This window comes from Phallusia mammillata, chromosome 5, assembly GCF_965637545.1.
Source record: "Phallusia mammillata chromosome 5, kaPhaMamm4.hap1.1, whole genome shotgun sequence".
NCBI classification, from domain to species: Eukaryota; Metazoa; Chordata; class Ascidiacea; order Phlebobranchia; family Ascidiidae; genus Phallusia; species Phallusia mammillata.
Genome location: NC_137256.1, coordinates 13,420,499 through 13,440,530, shown reverse-complemented (window position 1 = coordinate 13,440,530; position 20,032 = coordinate 13,420,499). Strand labels below are relative to the sequence as shown.

Here is a 20,032-nt window from a genome sequence, read left to right as displayed (position 1 = left end):
ACCAGTCACAATATCATGCCAACGGCGGCAGGAGAAAAAACGCTTATGAGCGATCGATGCGAGCTGTTGGTCAGTTTCTTCATGTAGCAGAGGTGTTGGACTAACAATTTAACAAATAAGTGTCTCAATTTTGCATTAATGTATAAGAATCTAAGGCGTTGTATAATAGTTCACAAACTTTTATAGTCATTTTATTTTTACAGTATGTCTGAGTTATATATTTGTGAAAAGATGCAGAAGTCTCAACAGTCAACTCCCAATAATTTTGCCTTGAACACTTGGAATGTTTGTCCAGTTTTTACAATTTTCTTTTCAAAGCATTTTTTCAGATTTGTTACTGTGTAGCTATAGCTGAAAGCTGAAAAATTTAGCTGAAATTGTATAACAGAATATCATGGAACCATGTAAATTACTGCCGTAAGACTAGACATTGAAAGACATGATTATTTGATTAACAGAGTAATAAGTACCAATTGGCTGTAGCTAAGCATCTATGAACATTTTTAAATATTGTTTATTGAATAACTGTACATTTTTGGCTGCCCTACTAGTTTTGAAAAAGTTGAAGTTTATAAGTCTGATTGCTTCATATGTATTTTATCTGTAAGTTAACTCCTTTGCAGGATACTGATATTAATTTATCGAAGATTAAATCTTGCATCATACATTTTCCTAAGCATTAATCACTATTTGTGGAGAAGAAAATGTGCAAACACATGCTCTCGTGTAACGTTAAACATTCCCAATAAAATAAAGACTTTGAAATGAGAATTTTCCTCATGACTGAAAATTTCTTTGCATTGACATTTTCACTTGATTGGCTTTTGTCAATGCACTGTAAGATACAACAACTTTAACCTGTTGTGGGCTGTACAAAAACTTTTTTGTAATACTTTCTAGAGTTTCTTAATAAATGGTTGACTTAATGATTACCAGGAAGAAAGCCAAAGTGTGTTATATTTAGTTGGCCACAAATTATGCACAATCCGTCCAGTCGAAATGTGGCTTCGGGTAAAAATCCAAACGTCCACTCTGCAATTGTTGGCAGCTCATCACTGGGCCGTGCCCAATCATTCCATCAACTTTGTTCCACCACAAGTGGATGTGGGGAAAATATGCAACATGCGGCTTGTGAAGGTTCAATGTCTATAAATGTAGCTGGGGACTTGGCATTCGCTGCACATCGGATGAACAAAACCACAATGGAGCAACTACCATATGTTAAAAGGACTCCAATAAAAAAAGACTCAAGACTCAGATTTTGTACCTCACAAATTTGGGCTCAAGGCAGTCTGCAAAACTTGAGAAACTCAGGCCTTTGTGCAAAAGTTGATCGAGGTTGTGTACTAAGTTCATTGATGAAGCTTTATAGACGGCAACGGCAGATTGTTATACCCTTTATTTGGGGCATCCTTGTTGGTATCACAATGACTGCTGTGTTATTTCAACAACATATCCTCTTTCGTGGCGCTATACCCTGGCCTGCTGAAGGCGCAAAATCGTTGGTCATAAAAGATCATTTAAACACTTCCATACATATCAAGGCTCATATACAAACAAGAGGTCCAGAGACAGTTTCAGTGCGTGCCATTCAACAGCATCTAAAGGATACAAACATTGGCCAAATGCAAAGTCTGTCATCTGCCGAGGTTTGTTTTAAATTTTGTTATGTTTGACTTTTCAAGTAAATTGATTCACTGTTAAATATTTGGTGACCTATCTGAGATTTTTTTACACTTTCGTATTTAATGATGTCTGGATAACAACTTCTTGTAGCTGTGAACAGACTAGTAATTATGGGTCCCCTTCCCTGAAGGGGACACATATTGATTTTACTCAAAATGTTTGTTTGTTTTTTCTTCTCCCCAAAGTTTGTCCGACTTGTTTTTCCATTAAATGTTTGATGGATTTGGCTGAAATTTACACAGATGGTAGATATAGTTATGTAGATGTGCATCCCACTTTGTTTTTGTTGATAACCCCAGTATTTAACCCGCTAGCCCCCTAAAATGGGTTATTTTCTTCCCAAAGTTTGTCCGACTCGTTTTTCCATCAAATGTTTGATGGATTTGGATGAAATTTACACAGATGGTAGATATAGTTGTGTAGATGTGCATCCCACTTTGTTTTTGTTGATAACCCCAGTATTTACCCCGCTAGCTCCCTAAAATGGGTATTTTTCTTCCCAAAGTTTGTCCGACTCGTTTTTCTATCAAATGTTTGATGGATGTGGCTGAAACTTATACAGATGGTACATAAAGTTATGTAGATGTGCATCCCACTTTGTTTGTTATGTAGATGTGCATCCCCAAAATGGGTGAGTTTGTAAACAGTGTCAGAATTGGCTGAAATTTGGATAGCTTGTAGAGTATGCCATTTATAGTTGTCGATTGTTGTGTTCAACCCTGTAGCCCTAACATTTACCCCACAAGCCCCCAAAGTGTAAAACGTATTTGTATGTTACTGGACACCACAAATGAAAGATTTATGTTACTCAATAGTGTTACAAGGGCAAGCAGTTGTATGTTACTCGTTTGTGACTTTGTGGATTGCTTGGTGAACGTTTTTGTGCCATGGCAGTTAGGGTGTTTTTGCCCTATGACGGCCCTATGACGTCAGAAACAGTAACGGTTGTTGCTCAAAACACCTCTAGTGGTCGACATTTTAAACATTGGCAGATTTGGCTGAAATTTCGCAGTACTATTGATTGAGTCATTGAGGTTTCCTATTTTTTTAGTTTGTGTGTCGGACCCCATTAGTTACCCTACTAGCCCCCTAAAATAGGTCAGTTTTTTAAACAGTGTCGGGATTGGATAAAATTTGGGTAGTATGTGGACTATGCTATTTGTAGGTTTCAATTGATGTGTTTTACCTTGTAGCCCCAACATTTACTCAACTAGCCCCCTAAAATAAATGAACTTTTAAAAAACGTCCTAATTATATGAAATTTTGCGAAGTTTATTAAACATACTAAGTCCTCAAATGTTATGTTTTGCCTTGTAGTACCACAACTTAACCAACTAATTCCTAAAATAGGTGACCCTTTTCACAATGTTCGAATTGAATGAAAACCAGACAGCTTGTAGAATTTGCTATTCATTTTTTGTTTTACCCCATTATGCCACTACTTACTCCTTCATTTCTTTGAAAAGGAACGTTAAATAGGACATACTTCAAACAATATCTGAGGTGAATCTAAATTTATATAGTTTGTACTCTACATAGTATTAGTATTTAAGCCCAGTGCCGATCACTGTGTTTTACCTTACAGCACTAAACGTTCACACGGTTATCTCTTGAAATGCATTATCTACAACTTTGCATGTGTGGGGACCCATGAGTTTCTGCTTGCAGAAACAACTAAGGTTATAAAAGACAGTAGATGGTATGGGACCCAATATAAAATAAGCATAGGAAATATATCAATGTTTTGAAATAGGTTATAGTGCAGTGGTTCTTAACCTTTTTTCCTTGCTGCACCCCTTTCAAATCACTAACCAATTTTTGCACCCCCTTTCAAATCACTAACCAATTTTCGCTCCCTCTTCTGTCATTGCTTAAATAGAATAGACCTAACCAACCTTAATGATTCAGCATCCCTGCACCCCCTAGGAACAGTTCTCGCACCCCTTGGGACCCCAGGTTACCCCAGGTTAAAAACCCCTGTTATAGTGTATATGCAAGGGCAATATGTGCTAAGCCACCCTTCTAGTTGAAAATGGTAAAGCTTTCATGACTTTTTTATTTTAAAATAAAATAAAGCAAATTTGTTTAAAGAAATTATAGGTAGTAAGGAGATTATAGGTGAGGTTTATTACTGCACAAGAAACATTTTGGACTTTTCAATGACAGAACCTGCTTTTTTTAGACTGAAAATGAAGTGCGATTAAAAACACGGATTTTTGTTGGTGTGATAACAGCAGAGAAATTTCTTGGTAGTCGATCTGTTGCAGTGAACAACACATGGGGCACCCAGGTATGTGTCCCGTTAATTATTAACAACATTGGTAAGCTGTTTTGGCTTTTTTGCTGTTATCACTGTAATCATTAATACACTCATATAACAGCATGGCTAATTATTAAAGGAGTAAAAACGGTGCTTTGTGTCTGTTGATGTTTTTCTACACATAGACATGTTTAGAGTATTATGTTACAGAACTGTGAAACTTGTGTTTCCATTCAGAAAACTGCCTAAACCTCTGTGAAAAAACCCATGGCTTAAAACAAAGCAAGACCATTGTGTGTGCAACAATACAATTCAGTGGTAACATGTTTCCACTGATGTAATGTCTACTTGAGCTAAAGTTTGAGTGGGACTTTTATAAGGCAATATCCTGTGCTGATTAAACTGTTACCACTATCATTGCAAATTAACACCTTCTAATTTTGTTAATTTTAGGTGGACAAGGTTGAGTTTTTTGCCGCCCAGGGAACACCAGATAAATACCACGTTCCAGTGGTGAACTTGGAGGGAATCAGTGACAATGAGTACCCACCTCAGCGCAAAATGTTCACAATGTTAAAGGTCAGAATTCAGTGTCTTGAACATTCGTTTTGGTGGTGTAAGTGGAAGTAATGGTTGATAATTTATCGGTCTTAAAAAGTTGCAATGGGCATTATATAAATCAGAGGTTCCAAAGGATTTTCCCCAAAGCAGTAGTGTTCCACTTAGTTATTGCAAATTGGTCACAAGCTCTATCACCTTTAATACTAAGATTTTTACACTGAAACATATATGTTATGTCACAAAACAAATTGAATAAATACTTTTAAAATCAAACTTGCCCATACTCACAATGGGGTATCAATTTGAATGTGCTGCAAGGTTTTGGAATATTTGCTATAGCCAGGGTTGCCATACCGTCCTTATTTCTAAGATTTGTCTTTATTTAGAAGGGCATTGTCTTACAAAAACATTGTTCTTGTTTCTAAGAAATGTCCGTGTTTTGACTTGAGTCCTTATTTTGTCTTATTTTTAACAATCACAAGTCAAATCCCTGCTGCAAGTAAAAGTGAACATGCACGAAGTATTTTCTACGAACAAGAAGCTGGTGGAACAGATTGTTTTTGGCAAAACATTTGGCATGTGATATGTCATGGCTTGTATACATGCAAGGATTTGTTCAAAAACGTTTGTTTTGTTTCGCATGAAAGTTTAAATGTTCGGGTGTCCTTATTTTGGCTCCATGTCAATGGCAACCCTGGCTGTAGCTATGGCGTCATTTGGCTACTATGGCAAAGTATTATGATTTGCTAAAAGGAATAAGTTTGGCAACGTTTTAATTTCAAGTTTTGTTTTATTTAGCACATGTGCCAACACCATGTTGACAATTACGAGTGGTTTATACGAGCTGATGATGACGTTTACATCAGAGTTGAACGGCTTCGGCAATTTCTTACACAAATTGATGGTGATCGCATGGTGAGTTATTGCAGTGTGCTGTTTCTGTACTGTTAAAATTTGTTCAAAATTCCTTGTGTCATGTTTTTGTGCATCAATAAAATACAAGGTTTCAGAAAAAGGCTTTTAAACAACATGGAATATGTAAGGCTTTAACTGGAAACCGTCCGATTTTTTCTAACCAAGGATTTAGAACGTCGTTTTCCTGCTTCAAAGGCATATTCTATTTTAACTTGTAAATATTGATTGCCGAGAGGTTTTCGGTGCCATTGTGTGAAATTTGCAGATCGATGTTGGTTTGTTTATCTGCGGTTTTCACCCAAACTGGTGTTTGGTGTGTGAATTGGCGTGTATGCTACCTTACCATCTACGCTACGTCCGGAGTTCAGCCATTTCTCGGTCCAATCCTGTTGTTTCAACCTTTCAATGAACCCGTTCAAAGCGAAGCCAATTTGCCTTCGCCAATTTTCATTCGGTGTCCTATTGCATCCAGCACAATTTTACCTGCGTTCTAGTTAAAAAACCCTGAACGGCCAAATAAATACCATTGCCTTTTGTCCCAACTTATACAGTGTGACGCCCTTCGAATACACTTTGGAGTGTTGTGTAGTGTGGACTGAGTGGTAAGTGCATACACAAAAAAAAGAGTTCACCTCACTGCGAGAAGTCATTAACAAATATTCAGTCACGGTTTGTGTGACAACCCATCCCAGGCGTTATCTTGCGAACGAGGGCGAGGAACGCCACTCAAGAGTTTTGTATTTCTCTGTACACATTGAAGATTGTGACGTGGCGGTTTGAAGCGCTGTTGTTTACGTATCGGCTTTCGGTCGGTCAGCACTTCTAAATGGCATACCAACGTCCATTTGTGGTATCGGGCCCGCCTTACCTTTGTCCGTGTGAACGTGTCGCCTGCTCGTTGCGCTCAGTGCCCTGGTATGCGCGATGAGTGACCACCGGATTCACAACTTGTTTGCTAAAAGGTGTTGGTTTACCGTTTTTGTGACAGTGTGATGTCCGTTTAGGACACACAAAGGTAAAATGGTGGCAGTATTTACACTGCTTAAATAATAGTCCTCGAAAATGATTTAAATGTTTTTTAGATCACAAAATATAATTTATTGAAAGACCTTTATAATTCGTTATGTTACTTCTTATAATGGCAACGACATTAAATTCCTTTTGAATGTGCATTTCTTTGATTTTTAACTCAAACAGACATTCCGATTGATAAATCTATTTTCTGTGCTATTTTCCATTTTTACGGTTTTGGCATTTGAAGTGGGATTGGCTCAAAGTGAAAATTCGTGCTGGCGTACCCGAGAACAATTGATTGCAAAACTTTTTTTCGAAACCAACAGTCGAGAACTGTTTACTTTTCCTTTTCTTAGATGACATGTATTACAATTTCTCTGCGCCTTGTCACCGGCAAAGCACGTTCGCAATACAATAATAGCGTTTCTACGCTGGAATCATCGGTAACGCCTTATCCCCTGCAGCACCATATCCCACACATACAATACACCGGTTTAATGCTAATCTGTCAGATAATTTTTCTTTTATGTGTAACGTAAACCCCCAACCCCCCGGTAAGAATATAGATTTCTCGTAAAGCAAAAAATGATTAATGGCGCAAGGGAAAAAGCCAATGGAACAAATCTCAGTGATCCTATTACTTACGACCCCCGCTGTAGCAATTAATGTCGTTTCAAACGAGCACTGTATTGGCTAAGTGAAATATGGTTGCTGCTTGTAAGCTCACACATATAGATTTGTGTTTGCGCGTTGAGTGCAGATTACAGCGATTTGTACCTACTAGCTATTATCCCCTTGAAAATATGGAGAGCACTTCAGCTCGTAGTTTGGCGGCATCACTTTCTTTCCCTTTGAATTACGTCAGTTAATAGTTTGCTGTCCGACTTGTTTTGTAATCCAGAAATCAGGTTTTGTACATGTTCACCATGTTCCCGCTAAATTAGTTTCATATCACATGAATTTTATGGATTATTGACATATTGTAAAAAACATACCTAGCTGCCTATTCTCTATTTCAAGCGTTACGCTCGGTTGCCCAAGCGACACAACTTTCTTAGTTTTATTACCATCTATACCTTGACGTATATACAGGATACTGGTGCATTGTGCGTGAAATATCTGAAATTCACGTCAAATCTCATTATCCATTGTGTTCCAACGCATACCCCCGCCTACGTACTTATTGATCGGTGACCACTGTATGTGAACAACCAGCAACCAAATCCCGTGTGTCACCTGTTTTGGGTTTTGTTGCTGTGATAGCTGTGTTTGCTTTCACACAATTGCCCTTGAAACAAGTGTTTACTTCTATTCTTGTTCCACATCCCATTGTTAAGGGCGTACAATTACTTTGTGTCTGTTTTAAAACGTGTCAAGCCATTGTGACGTCAGCAGCCATATTGGACGTTCAGATTCTTGCATCTGTCGTTTTTCTCTTGTTTGCAATACTAAACTGTAAAATGGCGACCTGTTTTGTGGCCAGAGGGATGGTAACGTTTTTATTTGTTATAATGTTGATACCGAATCTTTTCCAGTGTTTGTCTGTGGTAATCAGAAAAGAGCCCCATTTTACGATTCTTGGTATTTTTTGATAACAACTACTTCCATTACACGCAAACACTGCATTGACGGAATATAGACGTTGTGGGCTACAACACGTCACTGGTTGAAATAACAAGGTTCATAGAATGTCGTCAGACGTAGATTCCCTGTACACTGAAAGCCGCATCTAATTCGGTCAATGTCATGATTGTGCGTTTCGGCCAACGTCATAAAATCATCCTAATTTTTTTTTGTCTATACCTGAAGATTTATATATTATTTTGGTCTAGCCCATATTGAAAAAAACTTGAGTTTAGTGTTTGCTCTTGACATCTATGACATTGGGGCCATACTTTATGGACATTTTTTTAAATCAAATAACACATTTTTTGTTTCAGATCTATATGGGCCAGCCTGGACACGGCGTTCCAGAAGTTCGCGAAAAACTGGGACTAAACGGTCACAATTTCTGCATGGGTGGACCCGGTGTTCTCTTCAATCGAAAAGCATTGGAAGGTTAGTTTCCTTCCTTACTAACACCTGTTCGTGGTGTTTTCTAAAGAAACGAGTCACCAGTGACAGAGCGGTGCCCACGTACATATTAACTGTATTTAACTCGTATCATTGAATTGAAGATCTTTACACATGAACATTATAGTATATATATACACGGTTAAATCTAATGACAACTATAACTGCCCTAATGAATGTAAAAAGCGAAATGCTTTATTATTTAAACGCTTTTCATGTGAAGTAGTAATGGCTATGTTGTGTGTTTTTTGAAATTGGAAAAAACGTTGACGCGACCGTTGGTCTGTTACACATCTTTATGTATAGCATACCAGTCAACACGTGGCTCTGGTTACCAAGTCGGGCCGTTACAATATAGCGCGCGTGAAAAACTTCAAAACGAACTGCAGTTCCGATCAAGGGGGATTTTATATTCTAACGGAGCTTGTTTGCTGAACGCCACTGTAATGAGAAACGGTTCACATTTTATTTGAGCACGAATGGTTAACTTTATTGAGAGAAATTTCATTTTCCCCTCTGTTTAAGCAAAGACAACAGACGGTAAGGCCACTGTTGACTGTAGGTGACCGGTCACTGTAATAAACCAACCTTTGCACTATGGAAGGTTTATCTTGTAGTTTCGATGTAACAGTAGCGATATACGTATTTGGGTTAAATAATACTAACTCTACATTGTTTGTACAACTTTCATTTTAATTCCGATTAAAAAATCTGTATGTGCAAGACCGCAACACAAATACCAATTGTGACGCAAAAAGCACAGCGGTTTTTAATTGGAGCACGACCACCCGTGTGATTTTTTTATTTTACTTTTTACGTAAAAGACAAAACATAAACTGTTATCTCACTGACTCATATATAATTAATTATAGCTATTGATAGGATGTAAAAAGCGGGCTGGAACTTGCGGCTACTCATTATTTTACTTCCGTTGTGTTTGAATACAGTTGTATCATATTGTTTTCATAACATGGGTTTGTGGGTGTAAATTTCACTCCAATCTACAAAACATTTCGCCCTATTTTAATCAAGTTTCTCGCTGGTCGTATAGTTTTGTGTGCACACAAGTTGAATAGGCCCTTACATACCTGGAATAGTTGCTATTTGCGTAACTAAGCTTACACTGGATAAAAAGAAAATGAGCTGACCCACCCACAGAATATATTAAATCGAATTAATGGTGATGGTTGAGAAGAAATTGCATTTTACGATGTAACTGCTTCCTTAGTAAAAATGCTCATCCTGCAACTATGAAAACCATTGTTTCCTGACACAAGTTACTAGTATTTAATTCAACCATATGATTCAATTGACTAAAATCAAACCTCCAAAAGGCCGCGCTTTACATTCCCTTATCCCGGCATAAATCATAAGTCTCCTTGACGATTTAGTGTGGTCTGAGTGAAATACGTTAATTGCGTACGACAAATGTTTTGCTAAAAAACAAAATCTTTTTGGTGGCAAAAATAATTTGAGTGCCCGTATTAGGTAAGTCTATAGTAACAAACTCTCTCTACTACCTGTAAGTTACAGTCGACACGCCTATGTAGTGTTTTGATTGTGTGTCAGTCCCGACATCCAGCATTTAAACGGAATCGTTTCAACGTTTGTATTGTTTGTTAGCTCTGTGTCCTCACATCGACCATTGCATGGAAGAAGTTGTTTCAGGAGAGGAAGACGTGGAACTCGGAAGATGCGTAACCAATCACCTACACATTGAGTGCACTCATGCGTGGGAGGTATCCTGTTTGAAATTCCTTCCTTGTTTTTACACCTACAATTGAACACATAGTACTGAGAAGTAACGTATGAAATTTGTAGTGTCCTCGGTTTTAATCCTTTGAATACGTTTAAATAAAGAGGAAATGCCTCGTTTCTAAAACAATTACAGTTATCACTGCTGAACCAGATACGTTTAGAACACACCAAATGACCAGTAAAAAATATGGTTTTAACACCAAAACTATTTTCAGACAAATTTCCAGCGTAATAGTGTTCATTAATATTGTTACCTAGCCCTGCACAAACATTCTCGCGTCATTTACTTGAAAACATTTCCAATGCTTCTTACCTAATCGGTTTAAAATTAGTAAACCCTATAATAGTCGAGTGCGTCACCGTGTTTGCATTTCATGATGGGGCCAATGTTGTCTCAGTCGATTTGTCACGTGCATAAGACTTTAATACGCAACTGAAGGCGCCAACAAAGCGGTGTTTCACCCCTTGTTTGTGTTATGTGTCATTCGAACACTCAAACACATAAAGTAAAGTCATCGCATTTGCATGCAGCCTAGCCGTCGTGCGCGTAAGGGTTATGTGTTTTTGTAACAGTTTGGCAGACATCATGCAATTACTGCCAATATATTTTTCGTGTGAAACACAGAGCTTGTATGCAAACGACCGCATAGAAAGTAAATATGAAAACCTCTGTACAGTTTCTGTGTGGTTCGCACTTGGGAACGCATGTTGTGTGTACCGTCCACACACACGATTTGACATTTCTACACTTTGAATAATTGGTTGGTTAACCGCACAAACTGATCAAAATAACACTTTGCGCTTCAAGTTGTAAAGGTGCGTAAACGTTAGACTGGAGTGTGGGTGTGTAAAATATATATGCATGCTTTGACATATGGCCTTTAAGCCGTTTAATAGACATTATACTAATCAGCACAAAGAAATTTGTACGTTAAATATCGTTTGTTGTAGTTTGCTGCCTGCAAAATTTGTACGGTTAAAAAACCTAACGATTCCATCCGTAGTTCAAGCTTGCGCTGTAAACGGATGTCTGAATGACTTTGGTTCAAGCCCTTGCATTATTTATAACAACACGTAACAATGCGTTGAACAAAACCAGAATTGTGTTTTTGTTTCTTGTAACATTCACGTGGGAAGGGCATAGACAACATACCTTCCGACTCTTGTGCTATGCTTTGATAAGCTTCAAATGCAACACAACTTTATTTCCTGGTTCCTGGGCTCATACCAACCAGCTTTCCAGGAATCGGGTTGAACTGGTGTAAGCACTTGCAGCATGTTTACACATAATTGTTTTCAATAGGATGAAACACGTCTGTTTGTGTGGTCGTCGCGTAAACACTGTAACTGAATACACTGCTCGTGTTTTTATAGCAGTTATGTTTCGCTATCAGCATCCACAAACAAGCTTGTTTCTGTTTCTCTTCAAACGTAATTAATTTATGTCGCGCACACAAAGCCAAGTCAAGCTATACATACATGTTTTTAGATGAAACAATGACCGAACATTTTTGTTGCTATATGAATCCAGTCATTCAAGCCCTTAATGTTGAAAACTCAAATATAGTTCACGTGTATTTAAATGAAACAATATAATACCAACCTTCAAAAAAATTATTTGGTCTTGACATAAGTTGTCTCACTTCTACCTTTGTAAGTTAACAATATCTGAAATGAATCTTGATTTGTAGTTGAATTTTGTGGTGGGTTTCACATAACCGAGATTTTCATTACTTTTCGGGCTGACACAAAAAACAAAAATATTTTTTAGACACTCAAACTCTTCTATCACTCGTACCAAGAGGAATACACAGAGGAGAAACCGTTTCTAGGCAACCTAGCCGAGAATGATCACGTGAGTCGGGCACTGACGCTTCATCACATCAAAGTGCCGTACATCATGTACCGGGTTCACCGCCACTATACAAGTCTGCTTCTTAACTCCACAATACAGGTTCCCACTTTTTCCTTTAGTTTTTTTTTAATTTGTATGATAATCGTGATAAAGAGTTTTTCAACATATGTATTTAGCCACTGGATATTTACAATAGTTCTGGTGGTTTTTTAAGTTCCGATTTTTTTATGTAAGCCCAACAGTTGTATAAAAAACGACTATAAGTTTGTGTCATAACTAACAGAAAAAGCTTGGTAGGCAGTAATTTTGTGGCCACTTCTGTTTGACCTTGTGGGTTTTTGAAACAGAGAGTTTTGAGGTTTAAATTAGGACGGGAATGTTTGTAAGTTTGTAAACATGAAGCGGTTGTGACGAGTTACAGACCAGGTCGAGTCGGTGCAACGCGATTAGAAGTTTGGTTTTAGATTTGCAAAGCCGGAGGAAATGAAAAGCTGCAAGAGGTTCTTATCCAAACAAAAAACTGATAGCTTTTCTGTATGCTCGATTCAACTTAAAATGATGTTAAGCAGACTGGGCGGCTTTCAATGGGTCTAACTGTGGAAATTTGGTAGCCAATTCTTGTCTCAAACCTTCTTTGATTAACACGTTATCTTTTGGCATTCATAATGACTTCTATGCTGTATTGGGTTTGACAGAGTATCTATTTGAAATGTTGTTCTGTTCAAAATTAGCTGGTGAACGACACAATAACTTAGTCGAAGAATTTTAAACGAGACCTGGTTATGATTTTTTATGAGTATTTTTTTACAATTGCTTACTGCGTGATTCAACCCTCAAGCATGAAATCTGCACGATTAAAACATTTACGCGCCATGTTGCAAAAACCATACATCAAACAAACCAATGGCGACACGTCGATGAAAAACTGCGTGCAAGACGAATTAAAACAATTTGATCGTTATTTATTGACACAAGATTTCAAAAATTAAATATTTAACGTGTTACATAGTTTATCAACATAACATCGGGTATATTTTTGCCCCAATGGACGAATACCGCACAGTAAAATTTACTAAGCCTGACGCTTATGTGAACAGTATTTAAATTACATTTTACTTAAACCATAATGTTAATGCACATGATTGTGTAATATATATAGGTGCAACTCCCAAATAAAGAAATGTTCATGTTCAAAAAATCTATGAAGCCTAACGGTGCCAAAATTTAATAGAAAACCAAAAAATACAGTCAGACGCGAAGTTTAGGTAACCAATAAGTCATTCATAAAATATAGTTTAATCGCATCCTAAATCACCGTTTACTCAGTTGGTTGATGTTTGAATATAAACCCACTTGGTTGGGTTTATTGTTTACTTGCTTTAACTTGGTGCATGTTTGACGTTCTGTCGTTGTCTTTGGTTGATAAAGTCGATTAATTGGGTCAAGCCACCGCATTTAGACAAGTTACGGTGGTTTTGTCGACAAAGTTTAACCCAGTCTTGCCAAGAAAATCAACCAGCACTACAACGCTAAAAACCTTGCGGTTGCTATGTGCGTGTACGAGCCGGCTTCTTTGTGCTGGCAGAGATACATGTAGGTTAAGCTGGCTTTTGTTGCTGTCAATAATTTACTTTTGCGCCTTCGCGTGTTTTAAAAACCTTACCAAACCCGATTTCATTGTGCGCTGCTAATGGAATTCGGATTTGTGTGCACACCAATTTTATCGCGACTGAAACTTCCGCACCGTTGGCCTAGGGACGCATTGCAGATGACAATGAAGCACTTAAAGATCTTGTCATAAACTGGTCGCAAGTACACTGAGTTTCTGCCCATCGTTGTCGTTTTTAGTCGCCCCGTCCAAACACGATGACGTTTTGACATCAAATAAAAATTAAGTTTGTTGCCTCCTGTGACTGAAACCCTGGTATTTTACAATGTCGAAATAGAGCAGAGAGAAAAATTTAGCCCACTGTAGCGAGCAAGACTGTGGTAAAAACAGAATTTATGACCGAGTGAAGCAAACACACCAAATTCATTATAACCTGTCTGTATTGATACTGTGCGACCCAACCCCGAGCTTTATTATACGGCCATTATCATCCAGTCAATTTAGGGATATAGGTTTGAGCCCGATTTTCTTTTCCATGCGAAATTCCATTTACTGTGAAGTTTGATGTTGCGACGTTGGGTTGGTAATTTAGAAATTGTAGGGTGTAACCTTATATCAAAACGATTCGAGTCGCAAATTTGGCGAAACGATCAACAATAGATTTTTTTTATTTCTATGCGCACATCATAAAAATCAATATCTATAAACGCTAAATTTTGCCTTGGTTTCTTAGGAAATGTCGGTCATTGGAAAGGATTTGGACCGCACCAATGTGGTTCTGCCGTTGGACCAACAACGCTTTCTTTCAATGGAGAAGACACTTGTGCCCGAATTCAAACCGCGAAGGTTTGTTTTGATATCACCGGGTTTGTCACAGCATCGCACCATCGTTTGTTGTCTTGACGACCGCCGCTAAACCGCTGGTTTTCTAAACAACCGAATACTTTACGATATGCACGATTGAGCATGTAACAGTAAATACAAAATTCAGTAGCTGCACCTGCGTTTTTTAATCTCAATTTCTGGTTGAGTAAAAATAGGACAAAGGTTTTTTTGGTTCATGTTTCCAAATATGTACATATTTTCCAAAATCCGAGAAGTTTCATTTCAAAACTAGGGTTTTTTAAAAAAGATTAACATTCAGCACAGATTTTGTCGGATGTATTAAATTTAGAATATACTGGCCAAATACGAAGGCACAAAAGTTTTTTTGTGCACTTTTTTGTGTGTTGCCATTTAAAAATAAAATAATTCTTTTTAGGCTAAAGGAGGTGAAGGTTTGGCAATCATTTGAAGTTGATTCAATCTACAGCCTGGCTCCTGCTCGGGTGACACAAGATATTACCAATGACATGTTGGCTGATTTAAAACAGGTCGGTGTGGTTTACAAGATGCCAAGCAATGTAGTCACCATTTTTCCTTTTAGGCCAAGGTGTTTATTGTTTGTGTACTGTACTCTCTCTTTTCTATAAATCAGACTTGTTTGTGTATGTTCAACATAGACGTTTTTGACTCGGAGACATCTCTTGTAGATATGTGATTGTGTCGTCAATTTAATGTAGTTTGGTCCATTTTTGAGCCACCTTAACCAAAAAGCATAGTGCAAATGGTTGTTTTAATTGTTTGAGTTTGTTATCATATAGTTTTATTGTACGTGTGTCCAGGCCAGCATACTTTAAGAAAACCCCAAGATATCAGTAAGCTGTTGAATTACCGCCAGCTTTACAACAATTTTGTAGATTTGGTGCTTTACAGTTTACTACATCCAATAAAATATGAACGACCGATTATTTCCTGTCCTTTATTACAACATCAGTTTGTATTTGGATTTACCGTTGACACTGAGTTATATTGTACATGTCAGGTTGGGGAGACAGGCATTGATGAAGCTATTGGTCATCCCCAACAACAAACGTACACATACAGTCACGTGAGTGATGGCTACCTGCGTTCCGACCCACATCGTGGAACCGATTACTTACTGGATGTTTATTTCAACAGCAAACAAAAAGGGACGCCTGATCAGGTATATCGAAGTCTATTTAAGTTTGTATTCATACTGACATTGCTTGTTAATATAGTTACTACTGTTTCATTTTTAAGTTATGGTGAAAGACTGCAAGTGTAAGCATAATCAGGCACTCCAACAGACAGCATGGTTATCTATCACTGTGATCACTGTGTTTTCTAACAAAGAAATTGCTAAATACGTAAAGTAAATGCCATTCAAATTAGGGCAGCTATACAGCTTTCGAAAAAAAACTGTGCAATTTTAATGGAGCGGCTGTGCGGTTACCATACTAACTGTGCCGTTAAATTTTGTCGATCTGAATAGCGAGTTTACAACGAGGATCCGCTTTTTAACAGCTAGGTGATCTGGAATTGACGCAACAAGGTTACAAACCCGTGTTAGTACATGACCATTGCCTAGTGTTCGGTGTTATATGTGCATTAAAGCATTCTATTGATACGTGTCCTTTGAAAGCATATATACCAGTTATTGTCGTTGTTAAACCAAGTCCTTAATTTTATTAAACCCTACAAACACTTTATGACATAGGTTGCGTAAATGGTGCGCTGTTTACTTTTAACATGTATCTAATTTGCATGGCAGATACGCCGAGTTCGCCTGCTACGTCCAGCAGGAGATTTAGAAGTCACTGGTATTCGGGACCACAAGCTTTCTCAACGAGGTTGGTTGTTTTTCTACATGTTTAATGATGTAACTGCAAAAATTACCACATGACCCATTCCCATGTTGCTACACGTGCTCTGCTTAGCTCATGCCACTCGTTTTTGTGTTGAAACTGTCAATGCATGTAAACGATCTTATTTATGCTTGATACCAAAATAACCATTACCAGTATTATACGGTTACAAATTATCTGGTTGTGTGTGCTAGTCATGAGGCCTGGCGCTTGGGCACAAGGATAGGTAATTGTAACGCTTTTATTTAGCAAGTGTAAAGCAAAGTTAAGCACCGCAATTATTTGCCCAAAGAACCAAGTCAACGGCTACAACATGAAGCGCCAAACCATTTGTGTGTACCCAAAGAACTCTACGTTTAATCGTCCACAGTGGAAAATCGTTTAGCTTTGATATGTGTCAGTAGAACGGCACAAAAGCGCGGCCATTTTCCTTTCGTCGGTTTCAGTTTCATTTCCAGCTAAATTTGCCCTCTAGGTAAGTTAGAAGGGCATTGACAGGAAATGTTGCCCCTGACCTGTCGTTTCCCTATTATGGCATAATGTATTGCATTTTTTGCCTGCAATAGCTATTGCATAAGCATGTTGTGGATATGCAGCGACTAAAAAGTAATGTGGAAGAGATTTTGATCAATTGAAAAGCGGTGGTACCAAAGGCGTTTAACAGTTTGTAGTTAGACTTAAACAATTCCTAAATAATTTTAACAATCAATTTGCCCTGTTTGCAGAAAAGTCCGCGTATTTTTTTGTGATTGTTCCTGTGGAGCGAAGTCAGTCGAGCGTGTTTGAATCGTTCATGCGGAACCACTACGAATCAACATTTCTATCACCGCACATCAACAAAAAAGTTGTCCTCGTCGCTGTTCCTTATCAGCTGACAAATGATAAATCAGGGCAAACGTGGGCGTCATCCCCTTCTGCTGAGGACGTGGTGAAATGGTACAAAATCAAATACCCAGATGCCCACATACTCACCGCTACTCCACAGGATGGTGCTGACATCAGTGTGACCGACAATGCCTACGCGAAGGGCCTGGTCGTTGCTGAGCGATTTCTAAGCGACGTCGGGGCTGTGGATGCACCCTCGTACGCTTTCCTGACATCTTCAAATATCAGTTTGTCGGTCGAGGTTGTGACGTCATGCCTGCACAGGACCAGCAGTCAAACCGCTGTCGATTCTGACAACTACAATTTTTTGGACTACAAAGTAGGCAAAGCGCCCCACACGTCGTCATCGCTGTTATATCAACCTGTACCATTCCGGGTATTTCCCTCGGCGCCAGTGATGTCATGGGACAATACGAACAGCGCAAACGGTTTACCTCAATCCTCGCTAACTTCGAGCGTTGGGTTTTGGGATCAATCGGTTGCAACGGGCGAGGACTGCAACAGACTGGTAGCGCCATTGTGCGGCCAACTTAACCAGTTTTTGCCATCCGCCAAAGACGCTATTGCGCAACAAAACTCAACGGTCACAACGGCTGTGACTTTTCGCGACATTCTTTTCCAACGTATATATGCAGGCGCTCTGCGTGTATTTCGCGTTCCAGATCGCGCTTTTGTTAACGTACCTAGGAGGTAGCGATATGTGAAAAAATTCCGTCGCCTCTTGCCTCAAAATTAAAAATTTAGACTGTAGGTTTATTTATTGCAAAATACCTGTCAATGTGTCTACTGTTGCGCCATCAATATACATGTCGGGCGACTGTAAAACAAACCTATTCGTTCTGTTTTACTGTAACCTTGTAAAAGTGCCTTCCAAATTGTTAACTTTATATACTATCGTTCGTTTCTGACTGGACTGTACTCTGATGTGCTACTGGACTCATTAATTCATGTTTACTGACACTTTCGATTAGGTTTTTATCTAGTTTGCGTTGTTTTTACCGTAACGCTGGTTGGTGCTTTGTCCGTTCCAGCATTCTTCAGTTATGCAAGCCTGAAATAAGTGCAGACCATTTTATTGTAAAACTGCAGTGCATTGCGGTTTGGTATCAATCATGTCGTCATGTGTCTTTAAAGGATACAGTGACTTAAACTATTTGGGTTACGGAAAATCAAAATTGGTCGGATATTTTGTCACAATATAGCATTGCTTTGTATCTTGTGCCGTTGTTCGTTGATGCATTATACGTATCGAATGCACTTCATCTCAATAATGGGCTTTACGTCTCCATTTTTACATATTTTTCCCCCTGCTGTACTACATAGTGCGTGAAATTGTATCGGACAGAAAGATTTTTTTTCATGGGACATACACTTCTTCCTGACAAAAAGCTAGGTTTTGCCTACTACTGCAAAAAAGCACACCACCCTTTGTTTGTCGTCCACTTGTGCAACTCACCCATGTGCAGACTAAAAGCGGGAGCTCAAATTTCCAGTCGGGACGAGACGTTCAGCAAGTTCACACGCATTCCCCAGTACTTGTGTACTTACTTGTGGTCGTCAGTTCCACATATTTTACCCTTCCTGTTAAACCGAGCCGTTTGGTCGAAAAAAAAAACATCCTGGAAAACCCGCAAAACGCACTGAATCGGGTTACGCAAGGCTGCGTTTTTGTAATCGCCGATGTGTGAAGCAAAGGCCCGACGATGCTCCACTTTACAGGTCTTAATTTTACTTTTGTGCTGCTTCGTAGCAATTTATGAATGTAGCACGGTGCAGTCTCATTTTATCAAAGCGTCATTTTACTTTATCTGCTTAAACGTGACCAAAAGCAACGGTGATTCTATGGTCCATCAAAAGGTTTTTGGAATTGCAACTTTGCTTTGTTTTTCATGCAGTTTGAGCGATTTACGGGCTTAGGCGCAAAGTTTCCACTATTTGCTTGCCATGCTTTGTTTTACAACCCGTCGTAGAGTCACTCAAATCACTGTGCAATATTTTCTCACATCAATCGGTGCTTGATCACAACAATGCAAGCCTTTGTGCTGCGTTGAATCCTTTTGCGCACCAAGTCCAAACCTTTTATGCAAAACTTAGCATTATACGCTGTTATTTAAGCCGCACGCACCCCAGCCAGTTGTGTTGCGCAGCCCCAGCGAAACCAATCCTATCGCGGTGCCTGTTGACAGTTTGAAATGTTTTTGTTGTTTTTCATGCGCCATGTGCTTACTTATTTATGATTTACCGTCTGCTGCAGTTATAGTTACAATACAAATTTGTTAGATTATTTTTGTCGTGTGGCATTGTTATCGAAGAGTAACAAAAACTGCTTATTCGGTGGAACATTATTTGATGCTACCGTTGCGAAAACAATTTCTGCATGGATAACTATCGCCCTTATCACAACAAACCCAAACAATTTTATGCAAGTCGGATTTTTGATTACGTCACAGATGCATGAAGTTTTATTTTGCCAGACAAGATTGATAGTCTTTGCTGACGTAAATAATGGATCCATTCTATAACAAAACTGAGGAATTTTTGAAAAAAACACCTAAAAATCGATGAATTGTATTTTTTGTCGATACGAAAGCATGCGATGATCATGATATTGTAACGCTATCTTTTAAAGCTTTATGTATCTTATGAGTTATAACAAAGTAATAGTTTGATAAACCCTTTAATAAAAATATACCCAACAAAGTTATTCC

General features: G+C 38.5%; 1 protein-coding gene across 1 annotated transcript; it reads left to right on the top strand.

The window, feature by feature from the left end:
- The first annotated feature begins 644 nt into the window (after positions 1-644).
- Positions 645-19,608, top strand: LOC145230563 (chondroitin sulfate synthase 1-like). Its single transcript, XM_080096005.1, has 12 exons — positions 645-1,649; positions 3,869-3,976; positions 4,400-4,525; positions 5,306-5,422; positions 8,377-8,494; positions 10,133-10,248; positions 12,039-12,221; positions 14,465-14,577; positions 14,993-15,104; positions 15,596-15,757; positions 16,346-16,424; positions 17,165-19,608. Exons 1-12 carry the CDS (start codon positions 978-980, stop codon positions 18,016-18,018), a joined length of 2,760 nt encoding a protein of 919 aa, XP_079952131.1. The 5' UTR covers positions 645-977; the 3' UTR covers positions 18,019-19,608.
- The last annotated feature ends 424 nt before the right edge of the window (positions 19,609-20,032 follow it).

Bases quoted from the DNA above. Each gene is read 5' to 3' on its own strand.
- LOC145230563 (XM_080096005.1), top strand. From the start codon at position 978: ATGCACAATCCGTCCAGTCGAAATGTGGCTTCGGGTAAAAATCCAAAC. The intron at 3,977-4,399 runs GTATGTGTCCCG...TGTTAATTTTAG, and splicing joins ACAACACATGGGGCACCCAG to GTGGACAAGGTTGAGTTTTT. The intron at 14,578-14,992 runs GTTTGTTTTGAT...AATTCTTTTTAG, and splicing joins CCCGAATTCAAACCGCGAAG to GCTAAAGGAGGTGAAGGTTT.